At 59.6% G+C, this 12760-nt stretch overlaps 2 protein-coding genes across 12 annotated transcripts; one reads left to right on the top strand and one right to left on the bottom strand.

Moving 5' to 3' along the window:
- Positions 1-5508, top strand: SHMT2 (serine hydroxymethyltransferase 2). 6 transcript variants are annotated; one of them, XM_004053422.5, is made up of 12 exons: positions 1-589; positions 1581-1778; positions 2259-2338; positions 2491-2691; positions 2990-3071; positions 3232-3354; positions 3481-3620; positions 3956-4121; positions 4347-4446; positions 4533-4688; positions 4787-4894; positions 5018-5508. In XM_004053422.5, exons 1-12 carry the CDS (start codon positions 557-559, stop codon positions 5143-5145), a joined length of 1515 nt encoding a protein of 504 aa, XP_004053470.1. In that variant the 5' UTR covers positions 1-556; the 3' UTR covers positions 5146-5508. The 6 variants fall into 6 exon arrangements, with proteins under 6 accessions (XP_004053470.1, XP_004053475.1, XP_004053472.1 ...); XM_004053424.5 differs by lacking the exon at positions 1-589 and adding an exon at positions 884-1022; XM_004053426.5 differs by lacking the exon at positions 1-589 and adding an exon at positions 1180-1198.
- A 181-nt stretch (positions 5509-5689) lies between these two features.
- Positions 5690-11540, bottom strand: NDUFA4L2 (NDUFA4 mitochondrial complex associated like 2). Of its 6 annotated transcripts, none has more exons than XM_063693885.1 (6): positions 11442-11540; positions 7811-11258; positions 7375-7463; positions 7047-7202; positions 6531-6591; positions 5690-6401 (listed from the first exon to the last, which is right to left on the bottom strand). In XM_063693885.1, the coding sequence occupies exons 2-6, from the start codon at positions 7865-7867 to the stop codon at positions 6345-6347; spliced, it is 420 nt and encodes a 139-aa protein (XP_063549955.1). In that variant the 5' UTR covers positions 7868-11258; positions 11442-11540; the 3' UTR covers positions 5690-6344. The 6 variants fall into 6 exon arrangements, with proteins under 6 accessions (XP_063549955.1, XP_018893627.2, XP_063549954.1 ...); XM_019038082.3 differs by having other exon boundaries at positions 7811-7934; positions 11442-11508; XM_063693884.1 differs by having other exon boundaries at positions 7811-8117; positions 11442-11492.
- Between the last annotated feature and the right edge of the window lie 1220 nt (positions 11541-12760).

Genomic DNA, 12760 nt, shown 5'->3' with positions numbered 1-12760 from the left:
GGCTTTACCAGGGAGGAAACTGAAGCCCACATAGGCTAATGCACTAGTCCCAGAGCCGGAACTTGAAGTCAGGTCTCCGACCCTTCTAAACCATGGTGCTTTCCAGTGTTCCATAGCTCTCTATCTCGTGGGGGGGGGGGGGTCTAGATCTCCTGGAGTCTAATAATGCTAGCTAGATATTCAGTAGGCACCCTATAAACGTTTGTCTTGACAACAAGCAGAGAGAAAACCCTGAAAAGCTTCAGGACAGTAAGGAGAGGGGGCGGCACTGGACCTCTGTTTTTGTTTTTTGTTTTTTGTTTTTTCCCCCCAGGCAAGGGCTTCTAACCCTGGGGCTACAGACGGGAATCTTAGAGAAAAAAGCGGGGAGTGGGCGAACTACAATTCCCAAAAGGCCACAAAGGGGCCACCACTACGCATGCGTAGATCCCTCCCGTTAGCTTTGGCGTCTCAGCGCGCTCTTCTCGCGCATGCGTTCTCCGAACCGTCTTCTTCCGACAGCTTGCTGCCCTAGACCAGAGTTGGTGGCTGGACCTCCTGCGACTTCCGAGTTGTGATGCTGTACTTCTCTCTGTTTTGGGCGGCTCGGGTAAGAATGGGGCTCCAGACGCTGGGTAATCAGTGGAAAGGAAGCTCTTCTCCTACCTTAGTTCCTAGTCACAAACTCTGGGGTTCTCTTGGCTTTTCCATGCACGTGGATTGGGGCCTCAGGGAGCGGACGTGTAACTGGGGAATCCCCAAGACCCCTGGGCGCGCGTGGAGTTAACTGCGAGCCTGTCCTCATTCTGGCGATCAGACGCCCCAGGGCCTCGTGACCGCCCATTTCACGTGGCATTAGGGGAGAGGACAGCCCCATATGCCCCGCGGACCCGGTGCTGACAAATGAGCGGAGTTTTCTGCCTGGTCTCACAAGCTGAGCTTTTCCGGCCAGCTCTGAGCCGTGCAGATGATGCAACCGAGCTTCACTGCTTGCATCAGGCAGGGGTCCCGGCGGCAGTGAGGGCTGGAAGGAGGTGGAACGGGTAGGGGGCTAAGTAAGGGGAAAGGGTGTTGGCTTACTCTCGGGCAGATCCGCACCCCCACCACTCCCACACAGCTCTTCCTCAGGGACTGCTAAAGGTCTACCCTCCCACCTGCATTGCTCTACAATCTGTGGCCTCAGCCCTTGCCAACTCTGCCTCTTCCCCCGCTGACTGGGGTATCAGTTTATGGTGCCCTGCAGGAAGACCCTCTTGTTCCTGTGGGTGGGAAGGTTCTGGAATCTCAGTTGCCCTCTCTGGAGTTGGGGAGACATAGGCTTTTGGAGGACAAGCTTTGCAGAGTGGTTCATGGAGTGAGGTGGTGGGAAATTTCTGAGGTGCGGTGCAGTGAATGGAGCAAATCAGAACCACCCCCTGGACGTTGATCTCAAGCTTGGCTCCAGAACTGGCTTTTGAAGGTGGAGGTGGGGGTAGTGAGAACTGAAACAGGCTGGCTGGACAACTGGCAGCTCGGTGTGGCCTTAGAAGCATGAGTGAGGGTGGCCGGGAGACAATTTGTCTGGACTGTTGTGATTTCACCCTGACTTTTCCTGCCTCCAGCCTCTGCAGAGATGTGGGCAGCTGGTCAGGATGGCCATTCGGGCTCAGCACAGCAACGCAGCCCAGACTCAGACTGGGGAAGCAAACAGGGGCTGGACAGGCCAGGAGAGCCTGTCGGACAGTGATCCTGAGATGTGGGAGTTGCTGCAGAGGGAGAAGGACAGGCAGTGTCGTGGCCTGGAGCTCATTGCCTCAGAGGTGGGACCTGGGGAGATGGGCAGGGGTTGGGCCACCATGGGTACAGGAAGTAACAAAGTTATCTTAACTGATATTTCTCCAAAACCCCCTTTCACACTCAGGACCTTTCTTTGGGCTTTATCTTCCTTTCTTATCTCCCTCAAGCAAAGGCAGTGCAAGTCCAGTTTATGGGGTTGGGACATTTAGGGAGCTTCCGGGGTCCCTACAGTTTCATCTGATCCCTTCCTTCCTTCCTCCTATGAGGAAGGAGGAGCCTAGAAGCACAAGTTTGAGTGGGTAGGTGGCATTGAGGGGCCACTGCTTATGGCAGATGGGTTTCTGAGAATGCTGCCTCTGGCTTTGCCCCAGGCCTGGTGCTGAGTGAATGGACCTTTCTGCAGGGAGTACTCCCGCTTTCAGCTCTGGCTCTGGCAGGGAGGGACTGTGGGAGTCCAGGGGAAGGGGCTCAATACCTTCTGACATTGCCCCCCACCACCCCAGAACTTCTGCAGCCGAGCTGCGCTGGAGGCCCTGGGGTCCTGTCTGAACAACAAGTACTCGGAGGGTTATCCTGGCAAGAGGTGAGGGCTGGAGGGCAGTGTCAGGGATGGTGCTCCCAGTGGGGGAACCCACCTGTACCTTCCCAGTGTTCATTGAGGAGTGAACTTCCCAGTCCTTTGCTGATGGTTGAGAGTCCTTTCTCTGTGCCCTCATTACCCCTCTCCCACGGCAGATACTATGGGGGAGCAGAGGTGGTGGATGAAATTGAGCTGCTGTGCCAGCGCCGGGCCTTGGAAGCCTTTGACCTGGATCCTGCACAGTGGGGAGTCAATGTCCAGCCCTACTCCGGGTCCCCAGCCAACCTGGCCGTCTACACAGCCCTTCTGCAACCTCACGACCGGATCATGGGGCTGGACCTGCCCGATGGGGGCCAGTGAGTATGGATAGGCTGGCTGATGGTCTTTGTGGGCAGGATTGGTGTGGGAAAGGAGTTATTTATTGAATACCTACTGTGGACCATACAGATGGAACAGGCCTTGCCCTGTCCTGCATGTCACAGTGGATGAGGAAGATAAGATCCCAGTTATAGTGCCTACCACAGAGTGGACAGAGCAGTGAGGCAGTGTGCCCTAGGACTGGTGTTCTGGGGACAGACAACTGTGGAGTTGAAGGGAGTGGTTAAGTCTGGGGGTCCTTCCACCCAGGGCTTCTTACTTCCTCTCACTTCGCAGTCTCACCCACGGCTACATGTCTGACGTCAAGCGGATATCAGCCACGTCCATCTTCTTCGAGTCTATGCCCTATAAGCTCAATGTGAGTGCTCTAGGGTATGGGGAGGGGCTCTTGGCCCTGGTGGTGGTCCTCCCCTGGAGAAGCTGAGGGACTGGAGCGCTGGGCCGTCCTTAGGGTTAAGGAGGAGAGTGAGCTGCCCTGCTTCCTTCTCAGGGCTTTAGCTGTTTGTGTGTCTGTCCAGCCCAAAACTGGCCTCATTGACTATGACCAGCTGGCACTGACTGCTCGACTTTTCCGGCCACGGCTCATCATAGCTGGCACCAGCGCCTATGCTCGCCTCATTGACTACGCCCGCATGAGAGAGGTTGGTGGGGGGCTGGAGACTGGGCACCTCCCCAGGGGGTGGTGAGGAGGTGTGGGAGGAGGGCAGCCTTGGGCAGGCCTCTCCCGGCCCTCCCCAGGCTGAGGCCTTGCCTCTGTACCTGCCCAGGTGTGTGATGAAGTCAAAGCACACCTGCTGGCAGACATGGCCCACATCAGTGGCCTGGTGGCTGCCAAGGTGATTCCCTCGCCTTTCAAGCATGCGGACATCGTCACCACCACTACTCACAAGACTCTTCGAGGGGCCAGGTCAGGCTCCCTGAGGTTGGGCCTTGCCTTTCCCTGCCTTCAGGCCTATTCCTGGGGCACTGTTGGCCTGGACCTGAGAGGAATTCATTCCCACCTGCAGCCCTTAAGACTCCTGCCCAGTCTGTGACAGTTCTCCTTCTCTTGCCCATGGTGGCCATGCCCTGGCAGGGGATTTGTGGATGGGATTGAGGGGCTGATTCCCTCTACCACTGGAATCCAGTGTACCAAGCCCACGTGAGGTGTGCCCTTGGGGCCCAGGTCCGCCAGCTTCCTCTGCCTTCTCTGTCCTTGTCCTTCTTTTCAGCTTAGACTCTGACCATCCACCTCTCACACAGGTCAGGGCTCATCTTCTACCGGAAAGGGGTGAAGGCTGTGGACCCCAAGACTGGCCGGGAGATCCCTTACACATTTGAGGACCGAATCAACTTTGCCGTGTTCCCATCCCTGCAGGGGGGCCCCCACAATCATGCCATTGCTGCAGTAGCTGTGGCCCTAAAGCAGGTTGGGGATCCTGTCTTTGTAGGGTGTGGGGGGGCAATGGCCTGGAGGCTTAGACCCTGCACCTTGCTAACTGATGCTGGGGCTGATGGAAGGGAAATGCCAGGATGGAAGGGGTCAAGGCTGGGGTCACAGAGCTACAGAGCTATGCTGAGGGTGCAGGGCCAGAGGGTAGTGCAGGGCTTGGGTCCAGGCCTAGGGTCACAGCTGCTACTGTCTCATCTCCAGGCCTGCACCCCCATGTTCCGGGAGTACTCCCTGCAGGTTCTGAAGAATGCTCGGGCCATGGCAGATGCCCTGCTAGAGCGAGGCTACTCACTGGTATCAGGTAAGCCAGCAGGTGATGGGTGAGGGCCTCTGTAGCTTCAGGCAGAGGCCCAGGACTCACCACTCCCCATTTCTTACCCACCTTAGGTGGTACTGACAACCACCTGGTGCTGGTGGACCTGCGGCCCAAGGGCCTGGATGGAGCTCGGGCTGAGCGGGTGCTAGAGCTTGTATCCATCACTGCCAACAAGAACACCTGTCCTGGAGACCGAAGTGCCATCACACCGGGGGGCCTGCGGCTTGGTGAGACCTGGGGTTTGAGGAGGGAAGGGGCTCCCGTGCTGGATGACTGCCAGGTGACCTTGGGCTATGCTCATCCCTCCCCTTGTGCCTCGTTCCAGGGGCCCCAGCCTTAACTTCTCGACAGTTCCGTGAGGATGACTTCCGGAGAGTTGTGGACTTTATAGATGAAGGGGTCCACATTGGCTTAGAGGTGAAGAGCAAGACTGGTGAGTGAGCAAGAAGGAGCCCCGGGCCAGCCAGTTCCCACTCACTGTCTGCTCCCTCCCCCAGCTGATCTCACTGCCTTCCCTAGAGCTCTGACCACTTGTTTCCTCACCCTCTCTCTCTAGCCAAGCTCCAGGATTTCAAATCCTTCCTGCTTAAGGACTCAGAAACAAGTCAGCGTCTGGCCAACCTCAGGCAACGGGTGGAGCAGTTTGCCAGGGCCTTCCCCATGCCTGGTTTTGATGAGCATTGAAGGCACCTGGGAAATGAGGCCCACAGACTGAGTTACTCTCCTTCCCCCTACCTGGGCCAGTGAAATAGAAAGCCTTTCTATTTTTTGGTGCGGGAGGGAAGACCTCTCACTTAGGGCAAGAGCCAGGTATAGTCTCCCTTCCCAGAATTTGTAACTGAGAAGATCTTTTCTTTTTCCTTTTTTTGGTAACAAGACTTAGAAGGAGGGCCCAGGCACTTTCTGTTTGAACCCGTGTCATGATCACAGTGTCAGAGACGCGTCCTCTTTTTTGGGGAAGTTGAGGAGTGCCCTTCAGAGCCAGTAGCAGGCAGGGGTGGGTAGGCACCCTCCTTCCTGTTTTTATCTAATAAAATGCTAACCTGCCCTGAGTTTCCATTACTGTGGGTGGGGTTCCCCTGGGCCAAACAGTGATTTGTCTCCCTCAATGTGTACACCGCTCCCCTCCCACCACCTCTACCACAAGGACCCCCGGGGCTGCAGCCTCCTCTTTCTGTCTCTGATCAGAGCCGACACCAGACGTGATTAGCAGGCGCAGCAAATTCAATTTGTTAAATGAAATTGTATTTTGCCCACGGCTGCTTCTGTTTGATCCCTGGGGACAGAGGGGAGCAAGGGAGGGGAGCGGCAGGGGGAGGCCCAGGTGTGGGGCTGGAGGGGGTACTGGCGGCAGCCGGAGGCAGTAGGCTTGGGCAGGGGAGGAGTGCGCTGCGCCTCGGGAGGCAAAGGTGCCCCAGCCTGGGCAGGCCCTGGACCAGCCCAAGCTGAGCAGCGCCGCCCCTGGGCTGGCTCCCAGAGCCTGGGCTAACGTGGAGCCCGCCACGTCGCTTGGCACTCAGAGGCCCCTGCTTCTTGTTGGCTCACGTAGGCCACGCTCAACACGTAGCCTGTGCCACACCCTTCGAGGCCCGGGTAGGAGGGCAGAGGGGCTGGTCTGGGCTCTTGGTGGACCCCTGCTGGTGCTGCCTGCCTCCTCCTCCCCCACGTGGGACTCAAGCCAAGGGTCAGAGGCGCTTCCGCTGCTGGGAGCAAGGGAGGAGAGTAGGGGTGGAGCAGCCTCCCCTCTGCGTGGGAACCCGGCCTGTGTAAGCAGTAGCGGGACAGGGTGGCCGGAGTGATGCCTTGGGGCCTGCGGGGAGGAGTGGAAGAAGTGGATGGGCTGGCTGGCTGTGGCTTGCATGGCACTGGCAGCCCAGCCTGGCTTAGAAGTCTGGCCGGTCCTTCTTCAGCTTCTTATAGTCAGTGGAAACTGCAAGGAACTAAGAGGAGAGGGAAAGGGGGTTGCGCTGAGTGCCCCAAGCCTCCCTTTGCTTCTAGTACGGGAGTTGTGGGTGCCAGGACCAGGAGATAAGAGGATGGGGGGCAACCCTAGAGCCATCGAGAGGTACCTTGTATTGGTCATTGGGGCTCAGGCGGTTCCAGGGCTCCGGGTTGTTCTTTCTGTCCCAGCTGTGGAGCAGGAGGGGGGAGGGTTAGGGTCTCCTCCCTGGGACCCAGAACTCTGTAACCCAATTTGACCCCCAAGCTCCAGCCGGAGACTCTGGCCCCACCCCAGTACCCCTGCCTCCTGCCCTGGGGGTCCCATTTCCCAGATACTGACAAAGGAACGGTCATATTAGCAGGTGCTGACAAGTGAGACAAGAAGCCTGTCACCATTGTCAGCATGGGGCTGCGTGACAAACTGACAACGGGGCCCAGGGACTCCCACTTGCTACCTGCCACCCTAGGTTAACCCTAAGAGCAGAGTCGTGGGAATCAGACACAGATCCCAAGGGGCTGGGTTTCTGGTGATGTGCCGGGAATTATAAAGCCATGGGTGCGCCTTTCATTTCCGGACCCTCTCCGCGGCCGGGTGTGAAATCTCCGCCCCACACTGGTCCCCAATGCAACCCCCAGCAGCTCACCCGGCCACAACCCCAGTACTCTGGTGAGGACTTAGAGGTACCCAAAAGCCCGAGCCCGCCGCTGGCTGAGCGTCGTCGTCATGGCAACCAGGCCGGGAGAGGCGCGGGTTCCGCATTTCAGGGCGGGCCAAGCTGAGGAGTGAGCGGCCAGGTGGGCTGGAGGGGATACGGGGGTCTCCCAGGTCAGCAGTGGGCTCCAGCCCTGAGATGCCGGTCGGTACAGTTGAAGGTGCATGCAGCAGGGCACGGGATCCCCACTAGGGCCGCCTATTTCCACCCAATCTTGCCTCACCCAGGCCCCCGTGAGCATCCCAAGCCGGGCCTTTACCAGACGTCGGGGCTGCGAAGGGCGAGTCGCAGCAAGTAGAGCGCAGCGCTGCCCATGCCCAGGCAGATTAAGCCGATCATCGGGATGATCTGCGGGGAAAAGGGAGAGCACTTTTGGGGTCAGCCCTCTCCCCGCAGTTCCCAGTCACCCTTTACAAGCTTTTCTGCCCACCCCAACCCCACCCCGGGTCTGGTGCTCCCTCCCTGGAATCTCCTACAACCATATTTCCTGGCATGGTCTCCCTCACCCTACAGCGATCCTGTCCAAGGTAGTAGATTTGTGGGACACAGGGACGTTTCGGAGAGAGACTGGGGCAACCTTAGGGGAAGAATAGGAGCGCGGAGGGACCTGGGCACAAGGCAAGGCATTGGGGGATTTGGAGGGTGGGGCAGCAGGAGAGTTAGGAGTTAGAGGTTCTGAGGTTCTGAGGACTCACCCCCGGATGTCTTTTGATCTGCCGGTAGAAGCGGGCCCCAAGACTGGCTCCTGCCATAGCGTTGTTTTTCCAGTCTGGTCCTCTGCAGTGGCTCTGTCCTCTCCCTCCTCCTGGGGTCCCGCCCCTGAGTGGGGAGGGATCAGCCCAGCCCAGAGCAGCTTAGCTTGGCCCAGCCCGTGCTTCTTTGGACTCACCCCACCCCTACTTAGCTCACTTTCTCCTCAATTCCAGGCCCAAAGCCTGTAGGGGAATTGTCTGGGAGCCAAGTGGTTTCTGCTCTCCGACTCTCTCCTCCAGATGTCTGCACCTGGACCAAGGGACACCATCATTCTTGGGGCTTTTGGCATCTGAGGGAAGGACCTCAGTGGCATAGGACCCCATAAGATGTGGGAGGAGGCATGGCCATGGGACAGGCACTTAGCAAAATGCATGTGTGGAGTGTTCACAGGTGGGACCAGGAGGGGCTAGGGCCGGTGAGGGCATGTGCAGCACTTCCCTGACACCCTTAGAGCTGTCCAGGAGCGGGTCCTGAGAACCCTGGTTCTGTCCCCTCCACAGTGTAGTGGGGGAAGGAGGAAGACAGGCCCACACCGTAAAGCTCCCCCAGCCCCTCTTGTTCTGAGTGGTTTCTTCAGGTTGTGGTTGGACTGGAATCGCGGTTGGAGGCTGGAAGAACCAGGTGTATGTTAATCATGGCTCAGGATCAGGATAGAATACGCCAGTTTATTTATTCTACCACAGTCATGGCAGTGGGGCTTGAGAGACTTGCTTGCTCTGCCTACCTGGGGTAGGGTAAAGGTGGGGCCGCCCAAGGAGGCCATCCCCTTCCTGTGGCTGTGGGGTGGATAGGAAGGGAATGGAGTGGGGGAAACAGGAAAGATCGGACAGATGCTGAAAGAGAACAAGACACAGACACAGAAATGCAAGCGATTCCGTCGTGTCCTCAACCATCTCAGGTGTGTGCTATGCTGCTGGGGTGGGGAGGCTCACAGCCCCCGTCTCTGGGGAATTTGGGTCTTAGGGAAGTAGGAACGGAGTCCTAATATCTCTCCCCACTCCCACGATAACCTCCACCACCCCCTCCCTCCTGGCAGCCGATCCTGCAGAGCACCTCCCCCTCCAGAGCCCGCCCTGTGGAGGGCGCGGGCGGGAGCGAGCTATGCACCCGTCGCTGGGATCGTCGGGGTACAGGGAGGGAGAGGGCGCTTTCTAGGGTCCCCCTCCCTTTCCTTCGCGCTGATACTTCCGCCGCCCCCTACTCTGACAAGCGCGGCTGTAATTAGGCTGCGGGGTCCCGGGCTCTCCGCCTCCCTCCGGCGGATAATGAGATAAAGTGTCAGAGACACGGCGAGAACAAAGAGACAGAGACTCGCTGCGATGTGTGTGGGGGGCGGGGGAGCGGGGCTGACGGGCTGTCAGAGCCTCCAGCAGCCCAGCCCTCCCGAGAGCCCGCGCCTCCAGGGCCCAGGAAGGGAGGGCGTGTCCTGTCACCCGCGCACCCCAGCCCTCCAGTCTCTGGGACCAAAAAACAATCCCAGAGTTCAAACTCGAGCGGCCGCACAACTGGGCTGCACATCTGGTTCTCTGTGGCACAGCTGGGGAGCCAGGACGCCGGAAGGGGCGCCTGGTCCTTGCGCCTTTGCTCAGGGGCCCTCGCCTGCTTCCTTGTGCCCTTTGTTCTGAGTTCCGGTGACCCCGGCCAGGTCCCAAATTCTCCGTCGCGCTCCTTTTCCAGAGCCGCCGCTGTCCCTCCGGCCTTGGGCCTCCGCCCCGCTCACCGAGATGCAACGTTACATTATTGCCTCCGCTCCGCCTCTCCACCACTCTCTGACCCTTCTCCTGCTTCTGGTCCCTGTCTCTGTGAATTTATTTCTAAGCCCCCTTCCATCTTTGGTTCCCGTCTCTGGCTCGTGGCCCATGGGGCCGATCTGGAATACAGGACTCCTTGGGTTCCGGATCCCATCTCTCCTCGCTCTCCACACTTTCCCACCACGAGGACTCAGGCCACGCTGGCCCAGCGGGGTGAGGGACCGCAGGAGTCATTAGCCGCAGATTAGGCGCGGCCCGGGATCCCGCTGGGACTGGACTCCAAGCGCTAACCCGCACCAGGATCCCAATCCGCGCGCCGGGGCACAGAGGGCGGATCGAGCGTGTTGCAGGGGCCGTGGGCTCGGGCGCCCCCTGGAGGCCGAGCGGCCCCCAAGCTCGGGGAAGAGGCCTTGGGCACCCCCTGTCGGGCAGTGCCGACCCTGCACTCCCGGCGTTCGGGCCGCTAAGTTGGTGCCTGGAGTGTCCGTCCACGCCCAGCCCGTCACTCCGCCACTCCCGCCGCCAAGACAGTGGGTCCCGCAGCCTCCACTCTTCTGGTGTGAGATGGGACCGGAGGGCGGAGAGGGGACGCGGAAGCTCCTATCTCTCCAGCCACAATTGGCACCCAGGGTTCAGGCGGGTTCCTCTTCTGGGGATGGGCATCCTCAGATGCCTGGGGGCCGGGCAGGCGGGGGCGTCATCTCTGCTTCTCGGCTGCAGATTCGAGATTGCCCTAAGCCCTCTGACCCGGCCTGTCCTAGCCTCTGGCTGCCCTTGTTTCTGCCTCTTGTTCTTTCTGCCTTCTGTCTGCTTCCTGTCTCTGGGTATGTCCATCTCTCTCTTCCCTGTTCTGGCTGTGTCTGTCTGCTCTCCCTCTTGCTGCCTTCCTTACCTGGCTTTGTCCCTCTGCATCGGTTTTTCTGTGTCTCTTTGTGTCTCGCTCCCTCCCTCCACATCTCTCCATCTCACTGTCTCTCTTTACTAATGCCTCTCTTTGTCTCTGTCTTTATCTCTGTCTCTCCCCAACCCCACTCCCCAGCTCTATTCCTATTCTCTGGGTTGCTGCCTCTGGGGACTGCAGCAGCCCAACAGGGCAGCCCGGAGACGCCTCGGGGCACTGCCCGGGGTCCTCCTCCTGGTCACCTACACATGCCCGTCAACTCCGCGCAGCGTTGATCTTCCCGCTGCGGCTGTGGGACATGGAGGGGCGCCCGGAAAGGAAGACACAGGGCCCAGCATCTGCTCGGGAGCCCCGGGGCCCCTGACCCCCTCTGCCATTATTAAGGGCGCCGAGTCCCGAGGCACCGAGATGATCATGATTGCATCAGCCAGACAGAAGCGGAGCCGGGAGCTGCGCGGTGAGCGAACGAGTGAGACAAAGACGCCCGCGCCATCTGTTTATGCAAAGCGCTCTCCGCCGGGGACCCCGGCGTCCCGGCTCCTGGCCGGGCTTGGGGCAAGGGTCATAAGCCCATTCCCACCCGGCGCCCCCACCGCGCCTTGGCTTCCCCTCTCCTCAGCACCCAGAGGGGCCGCGGGGCGAGCGGAACGGAGAGGGGGCGGGGGTGTTGATGTGATTGGAGCGGACGCGGCTGTTTCTTCAATAATGGATGGAGATGATGCGGACGGCGAAGCCGAGCTGGCCGGGAGAGGAGAGAGGAATAGAAATGGGGAAAGGAAGGAGTGGGGGCGGGAGACTCACCCCGGCGCGCGCACACACACACGCGCGCGCGCACGTGCGTCACACTGTCATTCGGATACACGCCACCGCGCGGCTCACACCCAGGCACACGCCTACGCACTGTCACCGAGACACACATACCTGCAGGCGGAGACGCGATGGCAACACACACTCCCCGCTGGCTCTTCCTGATTTTCACACATACACAGACCTGCAGGCGGAGACGCACGGAAACGCCCCCACGCGGAGGCACACCCGGGCAAAATCACCCAGATGGGAGCTGGGGACGGGGAAGTGGACAAACCCGACAGATATAGACACACTCAGGGGCACAGACACACACCCGGGCACAGAGTCGGACACACCTGGGGCTCAGGTAGACACACCTCACATACCCAGGGAACAAACGGACACACACAAACCACACGCCGGAGATACAGACGTCCATAATTGCCAGGGGCACGGAGAGCCCACCCACACCCACTCAGAGGCTAGCACACCTTAGCATATGCAGGAGTTGCCATCTGTGCCCTGAGGGGTGGAATGTGGCAGGGAGGTCGTCAGGGTCTCCGGAGCAGGCCTTGTTAGCCTAGCAGTATGATGAGGTCTTGGTGACAGGAGGCGCCTGGGGCTGTGGACTAGGAGGCCCGTGCACCAGGGCTTAGCTGTCTGCAAGCTTCCTTGACTGTCCCCTAGGGCGGGTGGCGCCGACGTTGGGCTGCCCCTGAGCAGCAGACCCGGCGGACCCCACTGACCCAAATCGGGCAGTTTCGTGGAGGGAGAGCCTAAAGAGAACAGTGGAGCTGCACCGGGAGATTCTCAGGATCCCCAACACTGCTGCTGGTGGGGTTTATAGAAAGGGTCACTCTGTACTCTGCCTTTTCCCCCCGTGCTGCCCAGTCTTCCAACTTCAAGGGGCACGTGTGTGTGTGTGTGTGTGTGTGTGCGCGCGCGCGCGCTGAGTGGAGTGGGCAGTGGAGGAGGTTGGGGTGCCGGTTGTCTTGTTCCCCACTACCGGCCCTTCCTCGGATCTGTTTTCAATTCAGTCTGCTCCTTGGCCCAGACTTATGACCTTTGCAGAGTGCGGCAGTATCATCCATCACCCAGGCGCCGCTTAGGGGGATGGAGGGCGCTGGGAGCTCACATAGGGTCGCTGTCACGCCTGCCGCCCTCTCTGGAGACCTGCTCTCTGGCCCGCGGGCCAAGGCTTAACAGTCTTGGTGAGTACTGACGGGAGGGTGTGACCGTGGGGCTCGATCGGGACACTGGGTCACATGTCCCCACCCCTGGTACCCTAGCACCCCTCCTTCCAGTTCAGCACAGCCTGTTTTCCCGCTTTTCCCGCCCCCCTTCTCTCGGGCCCTTTGCTTAATTTCCTATTAACTGCTGATAAATCCAATTAAACCGCCGCTCTAATTAGGGACAGCTGCCGGCTCAGTGAGGCTAGGGAGGGGGGCGCC

This window comes from Gorilla gorilla, chromosome 10 (genome assembly GCF_029281585.2).
Source record: "Gorilla gorilla gorilla isolate KB3781 chromosome 10, NHGRI_mGorGor1-v2.1_pri, whole genome shotgun sequence".
Classification (NCBI taxonomy): Eukaryota; Metazoa; Chordata; class Mammalia; order Primates; family Hominidae; genus Gorilla; species Gorilla gorilla.
Note: the sequence above shows the minus strand (reverse complement) of the source record. Positions and strands in the feature narration are given on the sequence as shown.